The sequence below is a fragment of the Bubalus kerabau genome, chromosome 4, assembly GCF_029407905.1.
Source record: "Bubalus kerabau isolate K-KA32 ecotype Philippines breed swamp buffalo chromosome 4, PCC_UOA_SB_1v2, whole genome shotgun sequence".
NCBI lineage: Eukaryota > Metazoa > Chordata > Mammalia > Artiodactyla > Bovidae > Bubalus > Bubalus kerabau.
Genome location: NC_073627.1, coordinates 46208070 through 46234494, shown reverse-complemented (window position 1 = coordinate 46234494; position 26425 = coordinate 46208070). Strand labels below are relative to the sequence as shown.

The 26425-nt window shown below is 35.5% G+C and overlaps 1 protein-coding gene across 4 annotated transcripts in view; it reads right to left on the bottom strand.

Moving 5' to 3' along the window:
• SUZ12 (SUZ12 polycomb repressive complex 2 subunit) overlaps nucleotides 1-26029 on the bottom strand; it is a 39615-nt gene extending 13586 nt beyond the window's left edge. The window contains exons 1-8 of one of the 4 annotated variants that reach the window (XM_055577201.1): nucleotides 25920-26028; nucleotides 23050-23096; nucleotides 22901-22965; nucleotides 18609-18677; nucleotides 10305-10354; nucleotides 6884-6969; nucleotides 4705-4936; nucleotides 3541-3634 (exon numbers count right to left, since the gene is read on the bottom strand). In XM_055577201.1, coding sequence (XP_055433176.1) covers nucleotides 3541-3634; nucleotides 4705-4936; nucleotides 6884-6969; nucleotides 10305-10354; nucleotides 18609-18677; nucleotides 22901-22935 — 566 coding nt within the window. In that variant the 5' untranslated portion in view covers nucleotides 22936-22965; nucleotides 23050-23096; nucleotides 25920-26028. Of the gene's footprint in view, nucleotides 1-3540; nucleotides 3635-4704; nucleotides 4937-6883; nucleotides 6970-10304; nucleotides 10355-18608; nucleotides 18678-22900; nucleotides 22966-23049; nucleotides 23097-25420; nucleotides 25710-25919 lie in introns of those variants that run through there. The other 3 variants (XM_055577198.1, XM_055577202.1, XM_055577200.1) reach the window with 3 other exon arrangements.
• Between the last annotated feature and the right edge of the window lie 396 nt (nucleotides 26030-26425).

Sequence of the window (26425 nt, the reverse complement as noted above, 5' to 3'; positions counted from 1 at the left end):
TGTGTGTATACATAGTTTTTTATTTTTTCCATACCATTAAACGCTGGTAACACTACTAACCTAAATACCATTCTCCAACCATACCCAACAGTTAACTATATATCAAGAATCTGGCATCTCATCAGTCTTAGAGAAATTCTCTTAGGTGGTATTAGCTGACATTTATTGAGTGCTTACTATGTGCCAGGCCCTATTTTAAAGACTTTATGTACATGGTTCATTTAATCTTCCCAACAACTCTATGAAGTAGATGCTATTACTTCACTGTTCAGAAGAAGAAATGGGGGCACAGACAGGGTTAAATAACTTGCTTTAAGATGACACAGTGAGTAGCCAGAGCTAGCAATACAATACAGATAGCTTGTCTCTAAAGTCTGACTCTTAATAGCCAATGATTTCAAGAACTTAAGAATTTTTGTCTTTATGTTGTGCTACTTGAATTTTTTCTACTTCAATATATCAGCTTAATATTTTTTAAAGCTGATTTTATTAGTTTGAATAGATATTAACATTCTTCTAAAATGGAAAGGAGCTCTCCTCACACATTTACATGGCTACACAACATTCTGTTTTATGGCTGTACATTTTGATGGCTACAATCCAATTTACTCTCCTATCTGTAATGTATGAAGAATCCCTTTCCCCCCACAGCCTCATCAATGGTACTTTACCAAGTTTTTTGATATCTGTCAAACTGGTAAGTGAAAAAAATGACATCTCAATGCATTTTTATATTCAGATGTTTTACCTTTTAGTTGTTTAAAAAACATATACATTTTCTTTTCTTATATTTTCATGATATCCCTTCCTCATTCTATTGGTCTGTTGTGTTTTCCTTTTTACTTAATATGATCTGTATGTATTAGAGGAATGAGGTATCCATTGATATCTACATATTGTGAATTCAAATTAATTTTCTTCTGACTTGTCATTTTTATTTCAACTTGGCTTACGATGGTGTTTTTGTTTTCAAAAGGAAAGGAAAGTGAAGCCGCTCAGTCGTGTCCGACTCTTTGCGACTCCCATGGACTGCAGTCTCCCAGGCTCCTCTGTCAATGGGATTTTCCAAGCAAGAGTACTGGAGTGGGTTGCCATTTCCTCCTCCAGGGGATCTTCCCGACTCAGGGATTGAACCTGGGTCTCCCGCATTGCAGGCAGACGCTTTACCCTCGAAGCCACCAGGGAAGCCCATTTTTTAAAAGAAGTTTTTTATTTTGCTCCATATTCATATTTTTCGATATGGCTTTTGATTTTTACTCTTTAAGGAGACTTTAACTTCTCAGAAATTATAAAACAAATTTTTAAACATCTAATCCCAGATCTTGGCTGGCAAATACTTTTCCTCTATTAAAAGAAACCATGACTCTTAAGAAAGACCCAATTCCAGAGCAGAGGTAGGAAAAGGAGAATGTAAAGCCTGGAATAGCTAGAATACTCCAGAGAACAAAGAAATAAATGAATAAAAATAAGTCAAAGGGACTTAGGAACCTGCTTGGAGCTCCAGAGCTCCTCCTGAGCAAATTTATGACAATCTGAACATTAAAATAGCAACAGAAATAGATTAAAACAGACTGAATAAAAGTGGAATTCATTAATCCATACTTGATACCATTACAATGGAGAAATATGACCACCACTTTAACCAAGTGATCAAACCAAGTATCAGCTGTGTCTGGGACATGCACAAAGAACACATCATCAATTAGTGTTCCTACCCAAAATGTTTAACCTGAATCTAAACATGAAACAATCACAAAAGTCCAAAATGGAATACATTCTGCAAAACTACAGGCCTGTATTTAAAGTGTCACAGAAGGAAGGAAAGCGGGAGGTGAGGACCGGAAAACTATTCCAAATTGAAGGAGACTGAATATATACAACAATGGACAACTAGCTACAGATCACAATCCTTGACTATGGCGAGGAGGGAGCAGAAAAGTACATTACTGAGGCAACTGGGGAGAGGGCACTGTATTTTTGTCTCATGTTAACTTTTCTGCATATGGTAGATGTATTGTGGTTATGGAGGTTAATGTCCTTGCTCTCAGGAGATCTGGGGTAAGTTTAGGAATAAGAAACGGAATCAAGTGTCCATGATCTAACCCTCAAATGGTTTATCACAAAAATACTCATGAATAAAGCACATGTCGTAAAATGTCAACAAATTATGAATCTAGGTGAAGGATACATGGGTATTAACTACCTGCATTTTCCCTTCAACTTTTTAAATTTGAAAATTTCCAAAATTTAAGTTGGGGAAAATTATTTTATGATTTCTTCTTGGTACTTTTTTAAAAAGCAGTTTTTATATGTATACCTGTAGCTGATTCGTATTGATGTATAGTGGAAACCAATACAATATTTTAAAGCTATTATCTTTCAATTAAAAATAAAACTTTTAAAAAGGCAGTTGTTTTTAAATATACAAGGAATATGTTAACATATTTAAGGTAGAAAGAATTTTTAAAAGAATATAATGTACCCCTCCTCCTACACTGCCTAAAATAGAACATTTACTAACATTGATGAAGTCCAGTGTATGACATCCTAATTGCTTTTCCCACAGACATAACCCCTTTCAAATTTCTGACTTGAGAGAAAACAATGTCGCTGACATTAAGTGACAGATTCAAAGACAATATGGTAGCAAAATCAATGGCACTATTCCTAATCACCTTTGCTTTCCCATTAAAAGCCCCGAACCTTTCTTTACCCTGGTGGCTAGTAAGTGGATTCTACCAAGGCAATAATCTACTTTTTAAAGAGCAGGAGAAATCCACTAGTTGGCTTGGCTTTCTCCTATCCCTGACTGACAGTGAACTGTGTTCACTACCGGTGAGCACCTCAGGACAAGAAATCATGGCATATTACAGGTTTCATCCTCTAATCGTACCTAAAAAAGAATACTGCATTCGCTTCCCAGAGGTTCTTTACTGGCACTAAGGTGCTTAATTCCCAAGTGAAAACTGCAGAAATAATTATAAATCCAAGTGTTCCTTCCTACCCAGTGTCAAATGCACACAGAGCCACACAATGATAACACACAATTTTCTTCCTTAACTCAGGTAAATACATAATCTCAATATTTGCATGAAGCCCACTTCATTCAGGTCTCTGCTCAAATATGACCTTCTCCCAGAGGCTTTCTCTATAAAACAACCATTTATTCTCTTATTTTTCTTCACAGCATTCTCACTAAGTACATTAGCTAATATAATTTTGGGGAGTAGTACCTGTTTCCTCTACTAGAATTTAAGCTCCATGAGGGCAGGGGTTTTGCTGCCTCATGGGTGAAAACAGTATCTAACAAAGAAGTAGACACAGAAAATACTTGCTGAATAAACAATCTTAATTGAACATGCAAACAACTCATCAGTGTTTGTTGCTTTCTACATGATAAAGAGAAAAGTTTAGTCTAATTTGCAATTTTTTAATCCATAAGAATAAAGTGAAGGCAAAGAAACAGTATCACCACTATATTCTGCTTCAAAATAAAAACATTCCTAAAACATGGGAGCCTTGCCTGTCCATCAACATTACCTGTTTTTATCAAATACTGTCATTTGTGCAACAAACGTTTTCTCCCCATCTTCACGATTTCGTTTTCTTCTAGCTGGAAGTTCTTCATTGACATCTGAATTTGACAAACATTACTCATGAATCAAATATTCAAGCAAATACACCATATTTATGACATTTGGACCCTTCACATAGTATGTACTCTATCCCAAATGAGGTACAGAAGTTGCAATATAATACCCAGACTTACACCCTTCAATTTTATGTTTTTACCTTATGTGTATGTTCTTACTTTTTAATATTCATTGCCATTATTAACCCCACATTTTTGCAGATGTTAGTTTCTATTCAGAATGATCTTCCCTGGTAGGCAAGGAGAAAAAAATTCCTCCTCATTCATGGTTACTTTCCAAGAACTTCAAAGAATGCCTCAAGACTCAAAGATTATTTTTGCAAGGTATTTCTCCACTAACCTTGGATCATTTAGCTGCAATTATATTTTATGTTTATCCCTGTATTCTAGGTTATGAGCCTTTGGAAGATGGGACTGGATTTCTTAATCATCTTTGTGTCCTGAGCACCTATATGTTATTTGAATAGTTACCTCAAAGGTGGATTCAGAACAGTGTGCAGGATAGAAAGATAGATATGTGGTAAGTATAATAAAATGTTAACTGTAGAATCTAAGTGGTAGATAAATAGTTGTTCACTACCAAATTCTTTTGAATGTTCTGTATGTATGAAATTCTTCACATGCTGGGGGAAGGGATGAATTATTTGCTCAGAGACTAATTTAAATACCAGTCTTTTCCATTCAGTATTCAATATATACATGTATTTTTTTACTACATGAAATGTTTCACCATATAATAATGAAAATTTTACAAATTAAATACCTAGTATAGCACAATAACCAACAGTGTAAGCACCAGGCCAATCTACCATAAAATTAATTATCTCATTAGAGATTTCCTAATAAAGGCCATGTTGTTAGAGCACATGCAGTAACTTCTAGTTCTGCATCATTTTTCCCTCTAAACAATTATTAAAATGACTAAAAAAGAAATAAAGAAATATTTTGTACACAATTATGAGTACTATGAAGATGCACTACTTCAATCCTTTTTACAGTTCATCTTAATCTCCAACAATAAAATCTAGTAAAATTATAAAAATAAAAATTACCAATATTTTCATTGGTTTCTCCATTAATCATCCCATTATACTCTCTTCTTCCTGGACGAGTCACTCTAAATAGCAATGAGTAAGACTTCACCATATGGCTGTTACTAGGTTCAAATTCATTACTGGAAACTGCAAGGGATGGGAAGTTTCCAGGTTTTGTTTGATTGAGGTCAGGATTCAAAGGCACCTGCTTTTTACCTGTAGGAACTTGCCTTATCGGACAACTTACATCCTGCAAAGGCAAAGATTATTATATTTATTTATGTATATGCAATGATAAGAATGATAATAAAACCTCTAATCACAGATATAGGAAGTACAGTTTAGGGCATGATTTCCAAATGGCATGCTAAGATTCTAAACAAAAGTCTGAAAATTGTGATGAAGCACAAAGAAAATATCAATCAACTATCTTTCAAATATTAACACAATTGAGGACTTCCTCAATATAATGAAAATAATGATATAGTATATCTTATATTTAGCTGATGGTCATCTTAAAGCATTAAGTTAGAAATACAGAACTAAAATCATGCTTGAAATATTACATACAACTCATGTAAACTACTCTTTTCCCTTAAATATTCTATTTTTAACAAAATAACGAACAGGATCATTAGAAATGAAAAAAGATGATTACAATAACCCTACTGACAACAACCTTAAGAAATAGTAAATCCACATATTGAAATATATTGTCTATAAGAAGTAATATTAATCATCTTATGAGTAATGTTCTGTCATTATATAACTAGGGCTATGCTGAAAGAGCAAAGCCGAAAAACTGCAAGATGCAGAAGACCTTTATAACAAGAAAATACAGTACATATTTTAGGTAGCTTCTGTTTTAAAACAAACAGAATACATGCTTATAGTCTTAAAATTCTGTTCTACAAGAGTGTAAAAATGGGAAAAATATAAGTCTCCATCACCCCAGTTCTTACACTCTAGAGAGGACTAATATTAGCAAGTGGCTGTGCATATCCTTTGAAAAAAATATTTATGCCTTTTCTTAACACAAGAAGGATCATACTATAGTTATAGTCATTTCTGTTTTGCCTAAATAATAATATATCTTGAAGAATTTTCATATTACTACTTACTGTGTGTGCGGTTTGGGGGACTAGAGAGTATTATTAATTAACTTTAATAGAGTTTTTAATATACACTTACACTGCTATCTCCCATCACTTTGGTCTACTCCATATCTCTAGCAGTTTTTACCACATCATCTTACTATGATTTTGGAAGAGCATTAGCAATAGGAACCTCTATACAGATCATTCTTATTCATTTTTTTAGGCCTTGCCCCCCACAGCTTATGGGCTTTTAGCTCCTCAACCAGGGATAGAACCCATGCTCCCAGCGGTGAAAGTGTCCTAAATTTTTGGAATGCCAGGGAAGTCCCTCCTATTCTTAAAACACCCAAGGATGTCCAAGGCTACTAAAAGTAAACCTATGGGCTTTGGTGGGTTGCCCAGGAAATTTAACCAGTATAACACTTGTTTCTATGGTAAAATGATTTCATCTTGCAAATAAAAGTTTGAAGCAATATATTAACAAGTTAATGACTGATAAGGCTAGCAGCAGAATTTCTTTGCCTAAGAGTACTGGTACAAGATAATCCTTTAGGGAAAAACTCTCTCTTAGCCCTTATTTAAAATACCAGTGTGTTTAAATAGCTAAGGTGAAAAAAAAAAAAACAAGCTAAGAGATTAGAGTAGCAGGGAGCAACTGAATTTATGTCCTAAGATGCTAAAAAATAAGCTTATTCCCCCACATTGTCATACTTCTATAACAAAGTTTTATGCAGATACCTACAGTCAGATTAGAAAAACTTGAAGACATGGGAGGTTGGCAAAAGAGGTTATCAATTTTACAATTCAGCCATCAACGTATTTTAAAGAATCCATCTGCCAATGCAGGAAACTTGAGTTCGATCCCAGGGTAGGGAAGATCCCCTGGAGAAGGAAATGGCAACCCACTCCAGTATTCTTGCATGGGAGATCCCATGGACAGAAGAGCCTGGCGAGCTACAGTCCATGGGGTCACAAAAGAGTCGGACATGGTTTAGCAACTGAACAACAACCACAAAGTTTAAAAACACATATATTTGCATAGACATATTTAATGAAAAAAATTATTCCATTTAATCCACCAGTATCACTTTATACATCACCTTTCTTTTTTTGTGGCAAACTTTCACAAGCAGGACTTCCAGGGTGACAGAATTTTGTTCATTTTCTGAATTTTGTGATGGTTTATCTAAATAGAAAAACAATACTTCAAACTCTATTTTAAAAAATAGTACTCATTTTCCTAAGATGTCTGAGAATTTCAAACAAAGACTTTCTATAATGAAGTCTTCTCACAAGTTTACTCATTCCTTTTCTCCACAATCAGTTCCGAATTTAACAAATACTGTTAAAGCTTCTTAGTAGAAAGCATAAATGAAATAGTTCAGGCGAGGTAAGACACAAAATAAACATTTTTTTCTTTCTCCCAAAATCTATTAGAAAAATTTCCTAGTTTCAGATATATTTAAATTGAATTGGTTACTATCTTTCATTTCATTTTGAATGCTCAGATGTCTAAACTAAAAGGCTCTCTGATTTGACCAAAACTTGTAACCGAAAGGATTAAAAAAAAAAATGGATTTCAAAAAAAAATTAAACATAAGTTATTTATAATAATATAAACATATTATCATTTCACAAGAAAGCAAGCTATTTTTTGACCTTTCCCCCACAATCTTTTTTTTTTCAGGTTCTTTCCCCATTTATTACAAATTTTTTTTCTTTTTTAAATTAAATTATTTTAATTGGAGGCTAATTACTTTACAATATTGTAGTGGGTTTTGCCATAAACTGACATGAATCAGCCATGGGTGTACATGTGTTTCCCATTCTGAACCCCCCTCCCTCCCCAAGAATTTCTTTAAAGCCTAAATGGGATAGCAAAAATCAAGATATTATTTACTACCTAAGAGAATCTCTCTTGGTTTACAGAATTTAGGAATCTTAAAGTGATAGTATATAGTCTCTTTATCAATGAACTTTAAAAAAAGGCTTCTGCCAATTAAGGTTCCAGAATACTTCCCTACAACTTATCTTTAATCCCAAAGGCACTAATAGTCCAAAACCGTATTTTATCATTCATTTATCATTAAGTTTTAACAATATACAGAACTACTATGTTATATATATGTATACACATGCATATATATGTTATGGATGAATCCATATACAAAGAAATAATCTTTGTTTTGAAATTTTAGGCAACACTTTTTCCACTTAGAAACACTCTTCTTACTCAGGGTATATACATAAAATACATTTGAATCAGCCTCTTGAAAGCTGTATCCAGGATAAAGATAATTTAACATACCCAAAATATCCAAATGTCCAAAATGCAATAACAAAAATACTCTCTGAACAATACTCACCACGAAAATAGTACCCTGATAATCTGTGTATTCATTCTAAGCAGTTATAAGTAGTAACTGCTAAACAAGTCTTCATTCAAAAACAAAAGAAAAAATAATATTTTAGGGATCTTGATGTTATTTTTCTATCCTGGTTTCTTAAAAATATTATTTCTTAAAAAAAAAACTACAAATATACCTTGAATAGACAAGAGAGGCAATATCTGCTTCTTTCCAACCTCCTCTAATTTCAAAGTTATAATGGGAAATTACTTTCTGGAAATAGAAGTATTGACAGTTTACTTTCTCATTTATTCCAGTAATATAAAAAAAAAAAACCTTTAAGTGAATCTGAGCAACTCTTGAACTGTTCTGTCATATAGACAGGAAAAATATGATCATACCATGTGGCAGTTTATGTCAACCAATTAATTCAAGTAAATTACTGTTACTTATATAATGTTAGTAAATAGTATTCAATTAATATCCACCAATAATTTCAGTGATGAGTAATTTATGTTTATAGAAGTACCTGAGAACAAAGGGCTAACAAACCTATAAAATTCAAATTATGAGCTTCTAAAGTATTAGAATTCATGTACTTTTTAAGTACCACAGGAGATCAAATACAATGAATGATTAAAAATAAGAACTCTACAAGATGATTATAAATGATTTAGGGGAAAAAAACATGAAAATGCCGCTCCGGTTACTTCTATTAAAAAAACAGACCAGGTCTAAGACAAAACTAGAAGTTACATTAGCTGCTAATATGACCAGACTAATAGGATATGACCAGACTCCAAATTTCTTACATTAAAAACTTGACAAGTTATCAAACTGTTCTAATATAACCATTCTATTTATTATTACACTTTGTTTCTTACTAAACAATACCAAGGATGAACAACTTGACCTGTTTCTTATAAAGATTTTATTACATTGCATGATTATATTAAAGGATACACACATAAATTTAAGATGGACAAGCCCAGAGGCATTTTATCCATTTTGAAACCAACTGAAACTTTTCCCAGTATCCTTTCACCTTTTTTTAATGAAGTAACATTCAAGACTATATAATTTTCCTTTTGCAATATCTAACATATTGATATATCCCATTGGTTAGCAGTACTCGTTTCAGTTGTTATAGCTTTGTACTGGGATGGCCACAAAAGTTTGTTTGGGTTTTTCCATAAAATGTCATTAAGAAAAAAATTCAAAATGTTTATCCCTATTCCAGGTTCTGAGGCAATTAATTAAAATTCTCACCGCCTTTATAATTTAAAGTTTGAAAAACATTATAAATAAAAAATAACAAAATCTAAGAAATTTCATTTTATTAAGTCTTTCCCATATTTTCTACTGGTGATCCAAAGATGAGGGCTCTGAGTTGGGTAAGATAATGTTATACAGTTTTTTTTTAACTGCAATACTTGGAGCCCTAAAAGGTACGATTGAGTTTTAAGAGGTGGAATTTCATCTATTTAGATAAGCTAATGTTTACCTTCAAGAATGAACCCACAAAATACTGATTATTTTAACAATTTAAAAATCCACTCATAACTTAAATGGATAGCAAGAAAGCTATAAGGAAACCAGGTGCTGAGCACAATCTTATGTATGTACAAGGTTGACCTACAATTTTTAAAAGCTTTTAAGACAGTTTTTTATTTATTTTTATAATAGTATAATTGATTTACAATGTTGTGCCAACCTCTGATGTACAGGAAAGTGACTCAGTTATACACATTCTTTATTTAAAGTAGTTTCTTAAAACTTGTTTCTCAGACAACCTATTTCTGAATTACCTTCATGCCTTATTAAAATACAGACTCCTAAACTCCACCAAAACCCTACTAGATCTGAGGCCTTAGAGGGTCCAGGTATATGTATTTCAAACAAACTGTCAAAATGTTTCCACACAGACTAAGACTTAAGAACTACTACTTTAAAAGTTTAATGAGTTATAAGTTACATCCTCCATATTCCACTATTGACCACAAAAGCCATAACTGAAATTGCAGGGGAAATTCACTAAAGAGAAATTAAATAATCAGAATCAACATCTTTTCCATTAAATATAATTTTACACATTTATAGTTTTGTGGGTTTTTTTGCATTCACAAAGGTGTGCTGCTGTAGACTGCCAGTAAGTTTACTTTGAAATACATACCATTTTTGTGGAAGAAGCCAGTAAATGTAAGCTGCAGATGAGCTGACAAGCTAAACAGAAAAAACAAAAAATTTTACTACTTTAATATGCTATAACAAAAATAACTTAGACTTTAAATATAACACTGAAATCAAAGCTACTTCAGCCAATTTATAAACATACGGCTAATTCTTAACTCTATTCAAGCCCCCTGACTCCATGCTTTCCGTGTTAAGTATGACATCCTAAACAGTGTGTCTATACACAGTGAAATACACACACCACACAAATAGAAACAAAAAACACCAAAGAAGCAAGGCAGAAAGAGACCACCAAATAAGAAGCAAGATAATTTACAGTGCTTTAGCGTTCTACCTGTAAAACAGGGACAGATTTCCCTTCCCATCCCTCTAAACAATAGCTGAATCCATGCTACTCAATACTCAAGTGTATTTTCAAGCTACAGAATTTCAACCTCCTTAACAAATGATGCAGAACCATCACTTTCTACTTTAATGAGGGATGAAATACATAATCACAAATATGCTATCGATTTGTTACTTACTATTCAACATGTCATTTTCACTTTTAGTTTTATAAGCAATGAAAAGGAAGCATAAACTATAATGAGCCTTTTGTTTTGAAAACTATTTACTACAATGGAAAAACTATTAAGTTGGGATAAATGAAAACATCAACAGACTTTTGTAGTAGCTTTAAACCGGCAAAGAGCAATCTATCTTTAAATCGGGAGCCATTCATAACTTTCCAGAACAGTTTCTGTCATGTGATACAGACACCAGATTATAGAGGGCTATAGAGAACAGATGTTGAGAAAAGGGAAGCAGTACTGAACCCTTACTCAAGAAATTTACTAAAGAATCAAAGTAAAACAGTAAAAGCACAATATGGTTCAATAAAGGGTACCTTTTTTTTAAAAAAAAGATGGTGACAATCTATGCATTCATATAACCAGAGGGGAACAGTTATATAAAGACTTTGAGGCAAGAGAGCATTGAGGAACGAGCTATGGTCAGAAATGAGGCCATATTACTAACAGGTTAGTTCTGTAACTGTGCCTAGGACTCCAAGTATTAGCGCAATAGGTTAAGTGAGATATTTCAAAAGAAGATGTGAGGATGCCTCTATTTTCTAGTGAGATAATCCATGAAAGTGTATGCTAAAAAAAATACAGGGTGGGAGTCCTGAAGGGCATTTCTAGAACGGTACTAAGAAAAGTAAGCTAGGATATCAATAGACTAACAAAATGACTATGAAGTGTAAGGGTTCAAGCAGAGTTAGAAAGCATAAACACAAAGAAAAAATTAGTAACTGTAACTGAAGTATCAAAAAATTTTTAAAAAATTACATTAAGAGGATCAACTGCACGTAAATGAGCTCAAAGGACTTTTTCCAAGGGGATGAAAATGTTCTATATCTTAACTGTGGTTACAGTTACACAAATGCATACATTTGTCAAAACTCAAAATATACACTTAAGGTGAGTGTATTATACTGAATATTAATTACATACCAAGTTGATTTTTTAAAAGTATATATACTATGTATAAACTCTACAAGCCATTTTACTAAAAGATAACTAGCGTTTTTCTATAAAAAACTGTTCCGTAAACGAAACCTTATAATGTAGAATGGGTGAAACTCCAAAATGAAACTGAGAAACTGAGAGAAATATTCCACAGTTTCCACATGTTATAAGATAATTCGTAAAAAAAAAAAAAAAAAAAAAAAAAGATAATTCGTTAGTCACAACCAGCCTATCCTATTCTTAGTTGCTTCAGTTAAACATACATACTAAAGGCCAGGTTAATTTTTCTTAAAACATCATTTTAAATGAATCATTTCTTTCTCCAATTTCCTAATGGGTCCCCAACTGCCAAATCTTTTGTCTAAGTGCTGTCTGTGACATGGTTCCTATTTCTCTTTAGCCCTACTAAAGCCTCATTTAAGAAAGTAGAATAGAATGATAAAATAGAGGCAAATTCAAGTTTGAATTCTGGCTCCAGTTATTAGCTATGACCTGGTATCTATAAAATGAAGATTGGGAGGCATGGGTAAAAGACCAAAGAATCCATCAAAATACTTGCTTCCCCTTCTACAAAGACCCCATCCCCAATCATCCCAGAGCTTAATTTCTTTGATAAGCACTTGTATTTACCATTTTTTGTCACAATTTTTTCACACACATTCTCTTTTAACATATCAGTGTCCTTTGTATCTATCAACGTCTTACAGAAAGGCACTCAACAAATGATTTTCAAAGGGATAATGATGTCCTCCCTAGGACATCATAAGATTTTTAAAAGGTCAGGGATCAGGACCCATTATATTGTGGTACTTCTAAAATTATTTACATTGTTTTTATAGGAAATTCGATCTTAGGTCCAACTGTGAAACAACAAAAATACCTTGCATTGATCTACTCCAGAAAACACTTTGCTGCTGCTGCTAAGTCGCTTCAGTCATGTCTGACTCTGTGCGACCCCATAGACGGCAGCCCACCAGGCTCCCCCGTCCCTGGGATTCTCCAGGCAACAACACTGGAGTGGGTTGCCATTTCCTTCTCCAATGCATGAAAGTGAAAAGGGAAAGTGAAGTCGCTCAGTCGTGTCCAACTCTATGTGACCCCATGGACTGCAGCCTACCAGGCTCCTCCGTCCATGGGGTTTTCCAGGCAAGAGTGCTGGAGTGGGGTGCCACTGCCTTCTCCGAGAAAACACTTTATATTAGTGTTAGTCAAAACCTGGTCTACCCACTGAGATCATTGGAGAAACTTACTATGCCACATGGCAAGATATTGAGAATTAGACTTTAACCATTTTTATAGAAATTTAGATTGCCATGACATCCAAGTATGTGATCAATATATTTTACAAAAAGTATCCATCTACAAAAGATTGGAAATTAAAAACTAACAAAAAGGTCACCACAGGATGGTTTGAGGCACAGTTTTAAATGGTACATTACAAATTAATGAGATGGCAGATCCATTCAGCCACCATATAACATTGTTTGAGAAAAGGAATTCCAAATTTCAACTAACCAGTTTAAAAAACAAATTTGGGAATGTGATTTGCTATGCATAATTTCCCCTAGGGGAAAACACTCTCCTAAAAGTAAACACTCTGATACGTGCCTAGAATACAATGAAACAAGGAGGCTAAGTTGATCCCTTTCACCGGTGGTTTAGTCCAAGGAAAGAGGACAGTTTTCTCTCCCTTTCTAATTTACCCTTTTCCCTCTCTTGTGGCTACTGTGTCTACATCTTAATTGGTTAAGCTGGATCAGAGGAAGGGAAGAAAGAAACATGTAGGCCTGGTCAAGCCTATCTGGTCTTAGGCAGCACAGAATCCAGCTTAGATGATCAGAATAAAGTATCAGATAAGGATTTGGTTCATCTTCTTGATGTGTTTCCTATTTTTATCTTCTTAGGAAGAAAGCAATATGGCAACAGGAAACTAGAGGAGGAATGTGAAATTTGGGGATAAGATTTTAAGCACAAGTAATTGACAAGTATCTGACATTGTAAAGCAGTCTGCAGAATAAGGTTAAGTAAATTTAAATTCATAAGAGACGAATATTTTGAGATGAGATTCATGTAGGAAACTCAAATTTTAGGAGTAGACAGATCCCACAGAAGGATCAACATTTTTATGGAAATGGAAAGAAACCAAGATTAGCGCCTCAAATTTCTACACATTAATCTGACAGTGGCAGGTTTAAGACTTCATTTCTAGAGTCATGGCTATATGACCTCAAAACAGGTCAAGTGTGATGATAAGCTAAGTTACATTTAATGTTATGATGTAAACATTAAGACGACTAGCATTTCTTATTAGTACATTGCTTCACACTGTAAACTGTGTGTATCAAGCTGTTTCTAAAAGATGTTTATTTTCCTTAAGACTTAAGTAAAAAGCCGCTGTATTCAGAAAAAAAGTCAATAAAGATATGATTGTTTTGGGGGAAAAAAATCTGTTCTCAAATACCTAGATTTTAAGAATCATATATGATTAGTGGTGAATGATAAGGCACCTTCAGAAGTACATAGGTACAAAGAAATTTACGGCCCAGATTCTAAAAAAGGAACAATTAAAACTTAAGTCTGAAAAGATGTTGATATGTAAACAACTTCAAAACTTACAATCAAGACAGAATTGTTAAAAAAAAGAGAGAGAGAAAGGGGAGGAAGACATCAGACCCTATTATGGTGGAAAAAGACATATAATCAACTTAAGAAGCAGCTTGAAGTTTTAAAAATGCAGTTAAACCTACAAAAGAGGTGGCTAGAGTAACACCATTAATGCAATATATCTATTTAAAATAATTTACAGCTTTCTTAGCATAACGACCAACAATCTTAAATAGCCTACAAGGTCCTGCATTATCTGGTCATGGCCATCTGCTCTAGTCTCATCAAATGTCATCTTCTCTCTCGTCAGCTACACTGCCCTCAAATGATGTTACATTCCCTTTATCTAGAGTCACCTACCTGCTCACCCTCTATCCTCATTTTACTCCTATATTCATGTTTCAAATCTCAGCTTCTTCCTTCAGGGAAGCTCTCATTGAACATTTCTATTCCCAAATTAGACTCTCAAACGAGACCTGGTTCTCCTGCCTCATACAGCCATAGTTTCCCTATGTGTCTACTTTTACTTCCCAGCACTTATATTTATTATACAATTATGCCTTTTTTCCCTAAATGCTGATAAACTCCAGAAAGGCAGGTCTTCATCTGTTTTGCTTACCATTATATCCACTAGGTCTTAGTAAAGTGTCTGGGACATAGTACATGAAGGAAATGGGAATCCCAGAAAAAAAAAGATCCAAATTTTGTTACAGTACAAAAAGATGATAAGAAAAGGAAGATTACTAACTCAAAAGTTTAGGTTGTAATAACAACAACATAAAGTGATGGAAGGCACCTTTTCAACCTACTAAAAACATAGGCTTGGAAATATACCTAGTAGATGTTCTACTTCAGTTATCTTTGGAAGGAATTTCTCCAGCTACTAACAGGACCAGGAATGGAAAATGATTAAGTGGAAATGCTTCTAATTTGACCACAGGAAATATTTCTGGAAGCAATTCCAATTTGGAAATCTTTTCATGCTACCTTTCAGTCAGTGGAGATGCACTTAGAAGTCAGGAGCTGTGACTAGAGAATTCCCAAACTGGTAGGATTAATAGCCCAAGAGACTCCCTGGGATCCTGCTAAAACAGAATACTACAGAAAGATCAGAGATTTATACCAATGAATCGTAGTGCTTGGTCAAAACTCAAAATAAATTCAAAATCCACAATATACTGTCAAGTCAGAAACAACAGATGGAGAGGACAGAACAAAGTATTGTATCACAAATTCTAAAAAGAAAGACATTTTAAATATACATAACCACACCAGAAGAGCAAGAAAAGATTAGGAAAAAATAGATACTAGAGATGTGACCACTATGAATTTCTAAAATTTGCTAATTGCTATGGAGTTTGCAGAAGCCATGGTACAACAAAAGAAATAATCTTCATAGTTGGTGGGTATTACTATTGAGTTTTAAGGTTACAAATGCAACCCTGATCTACTGTCACAAATTGACTGATACCTTAAAGAAGTGAAAACCATGAAATGTCCCATTTTTCTATCAGCTTCTCCCCTAATAAATTTCTGCCATTATCTGTGACAAGTAAGATAACTGTAGAGTTAAAGTACAAAAAACAAGATCCTTCAACACCAACTTCACTTGGCACAGATAATGCCAGGAATTTGGTTTTGTTTTTAAGTCTCTACAACTGTGATAAACAGATCAGGGATGTGACTGTTCTAACCTTTGGGCTGTAGTACTACAGTATCTGGGGTATCTCAACAGTCTCCTGGAACTTTGGGGAATGAAATGCATTGGGTTTGAGAGTGGAGACATTAAGACTGTTGCAGTACTGAAAGAACATGAGTTCCAATGAAATCTATCCCAACTATAGCTACTGAACAAATCCAGGATCCAATTAAACTGAGTAAGAGCTTTATGTTTAAGATAGTACAGAATAAAAATATAGATGGGAGATACTTTATTTGTAAATGATTTAAGATTTTAATGTCTACTAGTTAATTTCATGGAACAACAAAGATTTACCTTGTTCTCCCGTAAGAGAATTTGACAATAGATCTTGCAAGCAAGGTTTTATAGTGCTGACATTATATACTGCTGTCTAGGGAACTTAGAAACCTATGTGATAATAAGTAGAACGGCAGGATTATGCCTAATTCGAGATGCAAAATACATTGAAGGAATTTAGTAATATAGGGCCTTGCGGGTAAACGTAAAATGAACCAATTTCTCAGTTAATTTTAGTGACTCTGGGAGCAACAATGAGACATTCATAAAGATGGAGTGTGTGTGTGGCGTGGGGGGTGGGGGTGGGGGTGGAACATTGAGTACAGTAATTCAATACCTCATGGGCCTGAAGAGCCTTGCTGAGTATTAAGCAAGCATGGTCAGCTCCAACACTGATAGGTCTGTTTAAAAAGATCTTGGGGAGCTGAAATGACCAACTCACTGGTCCCAGTTAGATCCTAGACTATTTTCAAAATTACAAGCAGGAATTCTATGCAACTCTCTGAAGTTTCTGTGAGTTGGTCAACAATACCCCTGTTACAGTACTGGCAGAGTTGTTAAACTCATTGGGTCAAAAGGAATATAATTATTTGGTGAGTACCAGTATAATAATCTATCTTCTTCACAACACACTCTCTAAGAGAAGTTCTGTAATATTTATCAAAGCCAAGGTCACAATGAGATAGTAGTCACGTTTAGCAGTGATGAAGGTAGAACCTTGATGGGGGAGATGAAGAAATGTTCAAGTTTTCTTCTTTTTGTTTTCACTCTTCCTTCTCACACAAGCCTCAGAAGACCTGAGGGCAAACTATTAAGGTGTTTAGGAGAAAAGAAGAGAGGATGTATGGTCAGGCTCTGACTACAGCTTCACACTTTAACTACAAAAGGCCCAGAGGGTCCCAAAAGATCTTTCCAGGGCAGGTGAACAGATAGGATTTGGAATAGAAATTCAAGCAAAGAATAGAGGGTGCATGCACTGAGCATATTTTCAGTCTATATAAACCAATACTGTAAGGTATTCCTTGGGCAGTAATCAATTAGGTAAAGATTTGGGATCTCAGCTTCTAGAATGAACTATCAAAGTTTATTTACAAATCAAGACTGCCTAGATAGGGAAATATAAGTTACACTTCAGTCCTACAAGACTGGAAACATTTTTTAAATGAGATTAAAAAAAAAAAAATTCAAATAATAACCAAACCGAAAAGACAAACTTAAAAGCAATTACAAAAATGATATCTCTTAGTCACAAAAATGAGATACTATAAATAAAGCATCATTGAATTAATGTACATCCTATCTAAATTGGTAAGATATGATTTAAAACTTCAAGAGAAAAAGAAAAATCCATGTGGCAGTTTTCTCAATTCCATTTTTTAAAAAATCTAGTATTTTTAGTTCTACATTCTCCCCTAAAAGTAGTCAATGAATAAACAAATACCACCCAAGTCCCTGTTTCTCTTTAGAATACTCATCTTTCTTTACTTATCAAAGAGTAAGTAGATACCTACCGTCTAGGATTGGAAGCATCTGTCTAGCTTAGGGAGATATTAAGCTACTGGGAACATTTAGGGATTAATTCTGGGAATCATATTTGAAAACACACATTAAGGTTCTGTCCAAAAGGCCAGGTTTCTGAAACTATCATGTGATAATACATTTCAAATATAAACGACAGTTAAGAATATTTTGCCTGAAGGACGTCAATAAGAGGAAGGATGAGAAAGGGAAAAAAAGTGCCTCTCTCAGAACTGTAGATGATTCCTTAGAAAAGAGGTCATCGTGTGAAGCACTTGGCACAGCACCTCAAGTACAGCCGAGTATACCATAAACAAGGGCCTCCATCTTTCTTCAGATGAGGTAGCAGGATTAATACTAACTGCAAAAGTTACAGAAACTTTGATTCAAAATGCAAGAAATTGTAGTAGAGAAAAATAATAATGAATAGAACTGCCTTAGAAAACAGTGAGTTTCAAGCACTGGAGATATTCAAGATAAGGCTTAAGAAGGGAGTCTCTGCCAGGGAGGCTACAGGAGAAGTAATCCCTGATTTGTGTATGAGTTTGGATCAGATGACTTCTAAAGTTCGCTCTAACTCCTTATAATATTGAGGTGATCACAATGAAAATGATCACTGTACTTTTTCTTTTTTCCTCAAGTTTGTCACTTAATGTAAACTGATAGGTTATCTTACCTATGAGATTCTTGCTCTCCTTTCATTTTCTCTACTTTTGATAACATATCATCAACTTTAAATGTTTTCCTGGAAGAAACAGATAAACAAAATAATCACTTCTCAACTGGGAAAAACAAACAGATTATACTTTATTGTCACTATAATAGGCAAACTGGGTATGTGATTTTTATTTTTAATAAGATAAATTATGGATGGTTAGCCGTAACAATGAATACTATTGAGACAGTGTATATAATAATACAGCAAACAAGCCTTCAAGTCCCATTTCAAAGGCTAACTTTTCTATGAAACCTTGGGTAATTAATCCAAAACTACAGGGATTTCTCCCTACCTATGGAACTTGGTTTATACTTATTTTGACATTTAGTCTCCTAAATGTGAAACTTGAATAAATATTTTATTTCTATTAGATTATAAGTTCCTAAAGGGCAGAGATTCGTCTTCTTCAAGGAAAGCCACATGGTGCTTGGCATGTGGCCTTAATCTTGGTAGGTGCCAAGCATCTGTCGGACTGAGCCAAACAAATGCAAATTATGTATATTTTGAAACATTCATATTTCTATTAAGTAACCTGACAAATATGGATATTCCATAAAACATATGAAGTATAGTAAAACACCCTCAAAGATGAGCAGCAATGGCTAAAGTTAAATGTGTAATTGTAAAGAGATGGTTGTCACCATCATGAAAAAAACTTTGAAGTTTAAAGGACATACCATCAAATCATAACAAAATCATCAGCTTTTTAACTTAAGTTTAAGAGAAAAAAGTAGTTTTCCACAAAATAGAAACTTAAATTAAGAATAACCACACCCTCGGTAAGCAATTTAAGAATGAATGGATTCTAAAACAAGCCTCATCTTCGTTCTTAAGGTAATCTACTATTTACATTTTTTAGAGGTTAAAAAACTAGACTCATATATGTTAATGGGAAACAAATATTTCTTATACTCCCTTCAAATTTAGAACTCGAAAAGGTTCATGCATTCCACATTAATTACTTTGTAAAGCTTGAATTCAGATACTAGAAATTACTAATATGATCATTCCTCAAAAACAGCTATTGTACCCTATAATAAAATATCAGCAGAGAAATGGTGATGCAAATATATCATAGCAAAACACTGATAGGAAGAATAGAATTGATATAATCTATATTTCAGATGAATAAATAGCCTCCATTAACAAAAGGGCTTTTTTAAAAAAGCTTCTCTCTTTACCTTTAGAGTTACTGAAAACCTCAATATTAAAGTTTCATCTGATAAAGTATAGAAGAAGTTCTTTAAGAAGGATGGCAATACATTTTCAATCTCCATAGATAAGAGAGAAGAAAGAAGAAAAACCTATGATTCTTTTAGGCTAGTTACAAAGAACTTTTCAGTATAAATACTGAAATGTACTACTGAGGAGGTTGTAAAGTTTCTGAAAACTTTTAAGAATAAAATGTTTATCTTTGTGTAATGATTAAGAAGAAACCTTGTCTGTGGGAAGAAAAGTTAAGACTGTGGGTCACAAGGTTCATCTCTTCCAACTTTATGGAGACTGTACATAGGAGAACTGACTATTAACAACCATTTGAAATAGGTTAGATCATACAAGCAATCCAGCATTCCTTAGGAAAAACAAAACAAACCATATAGGCAACTACAGAAAAGCAGCCTCACCTCCCAACACCAAGTATTTCTGTTTTTTAGAAAGGTGCTGCTACTCTAGCTCAGATTTAACAAGGGATATAGTTATCAAAAGGTCATCAAAATGGAGAATATTATTAAAATTCAAGAAATTTCAGGAAATTTTGGAGGGAGGATTCAGAAGCAGCTTGCATGAAACCTAGTAAAATGGGCTCAATAAGACACCCTTCTCTCCTCACCAGTGTTTCCACTGTGCCAGGATAGTGGCAGCCTATAAAATCTGAATACCTCTATGAAGTGCAACGAAAGTAAAAGACTTACAAATATACTAGATTTACTCTTACACCTGCATGTCAAAAGGAGTGATAAGTATATTCCAACAATGAATATTATGTTGTTGTAATGGTACAAAAGGAGTTCCCAAAACATGGTGAGTAAAGGGATAGTACTAAAAGCAATTTTGTAAAAGCAGTTTCAAGAACACTGTGAACAAAGACCACAATCACTGGGCTAAATTCGTGACCTTCCAAATTCACTAACTACTTTGAAAAAGACAGCACTCATTTGAAGATATTAAGTTGTAGTGTAAGTGTTAAAAATGAGTCAGTGTCTTATACAGGCCAAGCATGCAACAAAAGAATAAAGTGATTCCTAATGCATTTTTACATGGAAAATATACTACATGGAATGTGTATGTCTCTTGGCTGGCAAACTGCTTAGAAACTGTCCCAAAAGACAATTTTTTACCTATGGGATACTAAATCAAGAAAATTCACTTCTACTACCAAATTTTTAAAATGGCTTCCACTCATTAGCGGACAAGAGAAATGAATCCCACAGTCTAATAAACAATTATGATGTATTCTTTAATCCACTTATAGATTAACCCAAATTTACTTTTAAAGAATTTTATCACTTTAAAATCAGATAGCATTCTAGATGATAACTGCAGTAATTTTTTTTTTTTGGGGGGGGGCCACATGGCAGCATCCAAGATCTTAGTTTCCTGATCAAGGATAGAACCCGTGCCCCCTGCAGTGCAATTGCAAAGTCTAAGCCACTGGATCGCCAGGAAAGTCCTCTAGATGATCTCATTTCCATATTAAAAATATTGAAAGAAAAATTTACTACTTAATAAAATCCTCCTACTTTTATAGAGTAAATCAAGGATCTGCAGATTATGGACCACTGGCCAAATCCAGCCTACTGTCTGTTTTTGCACAGCCTATAAGCCAGAATGCTTTTTACAGATAAACATTTCCAAGCGATTTGATAATAGAGAACTCTAAATCCCAATTATGTTAAATGCTATCCCCTCACTCCACTTTGCAAAAATAAAAGAATTCCACATTTCTCACTAGTAGGCATGTATTATAAAACACTGCAGTAGGGAATTCCTTGGTGGTCCAGTGGTTAGGGCTTAGTGCTTTCACCACCGAAGCCTAGGTTTAATCCCTGGTGAGGGAACTATGATCCTGCAGGCCATGGGGCCAAAAAAAAAAATACACTGCACTCAATCATTATATTTTGAATTTCATCAAAAATTTGTTGACATATGTTTTTCTTTTTTGTATAATACCTATATACTACCTAATATCCTCAATTCTGTTTCCTGGACCACAAAGCCTAAAGTATTTACCATCTGGCCCTTTACATACAAAGTTTCCTGAACCCTGGCATGGAGTAGACAGGTAAAGAATTGACATATTTAATTCTGCTGCCTAGTCTATCACTTTCTTTCTAGTTATTTACAAATTTGACAGTTTTCACTAGTTAAATACATGTGCAGGCGTGCGCACAATTGCGTGTGCATGCTCTCTCTGGATCCAGAGGGATTATCAAAAGACAAATGGTTTTAACATTTCAATCCTTCAAATTACATCTAGATAGATCTACAAAACTGAACTATGTCTTACCATAAAAAACATTGATACTTACTTAGTAACCAGCAGGAGTCTCCAAAGGAGTTTAGTTTCAAAGTTTACTGAAAAGCTTAATGGTTTTCCTAAGTCAAGACTATAACAATACCAAATGCTTAGTAAAGGTTCTCTCCTTTAAAGTTTTGTTCACTTGATATGCTCAATAAATAATCATGGGCACAGAACAAGAAACTAGCATTCCATAATTATATACGGTTAAATGTTAAAAGTAAAAATAAGCTGACACCTCTAGATTCCACTTTAAGACTAAGTAATTAAGATTAAGAAGTTTTTAAAGACATTCCTCCTACTGACTTCAAAAGTATTTCCCTTTTAATAAAACCACCACCAAAAATATAAAATGAGATTTCTTTATTGTTAGAACATAAAAGAAATACTCAGACATTAACTGGTAAACTTATGTATCAAAGATAAGTTCCCATGAGCCCTAATTTAGTAAATATTTAAATCAACTCCTACCAAACTTGAAAAATACTATTAGCACAGAGCAAAAACATCATCAGTAAAATCACTTCATTTACTTCACTATAAATCATTTCTATCAGGAATAAACTGGCAATCAACTGGGATTTACAAAAGTGGTACTTAAAAAGTTGCTTTGCAATCAATTCAACTCTTTCACCTCAGTTTTCATATTTAACCTTTCATTAGAGATCGTACTTTAAAACAAAATTTTAACATGGTTTGATCAACTTGAAATAAGATTCATAAAATGTACCTTTTGATGTTTGTTCTGGAGTTTCGATGAGACATGTAAGTAAGAGTTCTATGCAAAAATATTGGCTATAAAAAAAGTTAAAATATTCAAATTAAATAGATGAAATTCTAGGAAAAAAATAATGCTGATGAATTTTGTTGATTACTTACCGCTATAAGATTTCGTGTTCGAAGAAATCTATAGATCTGCGTTGGTTCTAGGTAACAGAAACAAAATCCAAATGTTATCTAAATTCACTCATTACTTAAGTTGTTAAGAAAATACCAACCCAGGCCATGTTATAACCAATATAGACTAATCACCTATATGAAAATCATGTACTGAATATTTACATCAAGAAAATTAGTATGCACAATTACATTAAATGACATTCAGTCTACAACACACATTCACAAAACGCATCTACATTTATTTTAAATTTAAGGTACTCTATAATCTTGTTTTTAAGCCTTGCATATCTAAGGCAGCTATTTTTAAACAAGTTTGGATGCAGAACTGCAGAGAAGTAGTTATATTCATTTAACTCAGTTAATATAAACTATTAATAACCCATCTCTTTCTAAAAAGTAGCTAAAATGAGATAGTTGGATTCCGTAAAAGAACTCCATATTGATGCCAATAACAAAAATGAAATGTTCGCTTTTTAATTGGTCTTTTCAAAAGTCTGTCCAGTAGTCAGCTTAAACAGAATACAACTGTTACCCAGATAGATGTCCCAATACAGATATGAGCAAAATTAGTCCTGAAATCTAAAACACAGATCAGCTAAAATTTTCATTGAATTTATTTCTAGCTATAGTTGAAGTTTCTATTTTGCTCAATTTAAATATTACCTCAGTACGTAAATACTATCACAACACATTTTTAAAGTAATAGATTCCCAGAATGTTTTTAATGCTGTTTACTTAAATTTGTTACAAAGGATGTAGGTTATAGATAGAAAATATTTTTATACACAAATACCATAATACCAGTTACATTAATGACATGTTAGTAATATATTTCTTTAAATAAAGCAGTATAAAAATGACTATTAGTAAATACATCAAAGCATATACAAGTCTCAGAAACTAAGATCAATATTAGAGAAGAATCAAGTTGTTCTGTGACCAAATCTTTTTTTTTTTTTCCAAATCTAACTCTTAATGACAGTTCATCTCTACAAAGCAGACTCATCAGAAAGCAAGATAGATAAAACTCTTCGAGGATTTGTCTCCTCATAATGTTTAGAGAGAATTTTTTAAAATTTCCACTCAATCTTTAGTTAGCTAAGTTTTAGTCTCAAATAAACTAAAAGGAGATGAGATGTTTTAGAAAGAGTACAAACATGTATGTTTATTGTCATCACTGTGCTTTAGTATTTCCAATTGAAAGCCTCTACAGATTTCCGAAACTGTATTAAGGAAATGCGAGAATAATATAAATCTCTCTCAAGCAGGTTCAATACTCATTTCAATAAAAACTGAAATTCCTTGTATTAAATTTCAATTAGAATTTCATGAAGCACTAATGAGAGAGAATGAAAGAAGGGTATTAAACAATGTAATACATCTTTCCAAGCACAGCTGATACCATGCCCTTAACATATGCCACGGAAAATTGTAAATAAAGACATTGAGTGGTAGAGTTGAGTTTATTCAAGTATCTGTAAGACATCTAGCTGTTAAATATCATCCAGATACAACATCCACACCAAAGCAGAGAGGAAAACAACCAGGACGTAATATTCATTAAAGAACAGGGCAGGTTACTCATAGTCATGCTGTTTCTTACAAATTCTATTGTTTGTTTCCAGACACCTTGCCCCCTTCCTAAATTAAGTCGTAGCTCTGCCCTCGAAACAGACCTTAAAAACAGAAATTGACATCAGAAAATGTCCTGAAATGAAGACAAACACAACGGGCAGAATTCCGAGAACGTGTCTAGAGAAGTGAGTTGCTTAAGCACTACCTGTCTCAGTTTACGTCCCCCTTAAATGGGTGGAAAGATTTGAAAGGTTTAGAGCATCAAAAGGTGCCATGTTAATGTGCAGCACCAAGTTCTTGCGAAGGCATTTCAGACTGACAATTTGGTCGATTTTACTGCATTCCTCTCTTCACAGGCTTAATTTTGCTCCTCTGAACCTACAACCGACAGCCTTGTACTTCTGGAGTACGGAAGGCATGAAAGAAAGCAAGAACTCGTCCTGTACCGCAGATCCAACTGTACAGTTCAACCGTGACCTCCTCACCTAAAAGCAGCCTGCTCTTAACGCGGGGCCCCACGGCCTCAGCTCGCGTGTAAATCTTTTGGGGAGGCACGAACCTCACCTGGACCCCTTAGCCTATCTCCCCCAAAGCCCCTAGACTTCGAGCCCCCGTGAGCCGTAACCCCCGAAGGCGGAACAGCCCCCTCAATTTCGCCTTCCACTCCCGAATCAAACCGACTCCAAGAGACGAAGGGGGTCCCAGCACGAGTGTCCCGGCCCCCTAACGCTGCAAGAGTGGAGATTCCTGCCCTCAAAGCCTCCAACACACTCACTCTCAAAGGCCTGGAGGAAAAGCTCGTGGTCAGCCTGGACGTGCTCCATTTTCGGCTTCTTCACCGGTAACACCGCGGCCCCCGCCGCTGCCGCCGCGGAGGAGGAGGAGGAGGCCGAGTAACTGCCGCCGCCTCCACAGCCCCCGCCACCGGATTTGCCGCCCGACGCCGTCGCCGCCGCCACCGCCGCCGAACCCCCGAAACCTCCTCCCCCGGACCCCGCGCTGGGCCCCGAGCCGCCCCCTCCCCCACCGCCGTGCTTCTGAGGCGCCATCGCGGTTCCTGCCTCCTCCCCCCGCCAGCTACCCGCCGGGCGGCCCCGGAGAGTAAGCGCCTGCAATACCAACCGCTCGCCCCAGCAGGCTCCGGCGGACCGAGGGGGGAAGGAGGAGAGAGGGGAGGAGAGGGGAAGGGAAGGGAGGAGGAGAGGAGGGAAGGAGGGAGGAAAAAAAAAAGTGTCTCCTCCTGAGAACCCCGCTCCGCTCGAGAGACCGCTCACCCTAGCCTGGCCTCGCTCCGCCCACTTCCCCCGCCCGGCGCTCTGATTGGTCGGCGGGAGCGCGCGCCGCCCGGCCGCCCAGCCCGTTGGCCCGCGGATTCCCCCGTCAGTCACGCGGAGGCGCTTCTCGCGGAGGCGCGGCTTGGTTGGCCCGTGCGCGCTGCCGATCGCGGGCCCGGCCGCCTCTTTGAACTGAATTCGCGGGAAAATTAGGGGTCGGAGCGGCCTTCCTGCTGGCCCCGGTGCATTCTGGGGAGAGAGAGAGACCCAGCGAGCGGCTTAGGGAGCCGTTTCTCGCCTTCTGAGCGTCGTCAGTTGCCGCCCCCGGGGTATACAGGACCCCTGAGGAGAGGCGGGCCTCTGAGGAACTGGGGGCCGAGGGCCCTGTTAAATGAACCGAGATCCTTTCTGGATCGTCGAGTCTCTAACTTCACAGGCAGGGGCCTGCCTGGGGGTTTGGTCGGGTCGGGTCGGGTCGCTTCTGGTCTAAGGGGCTAGCGGGGCGG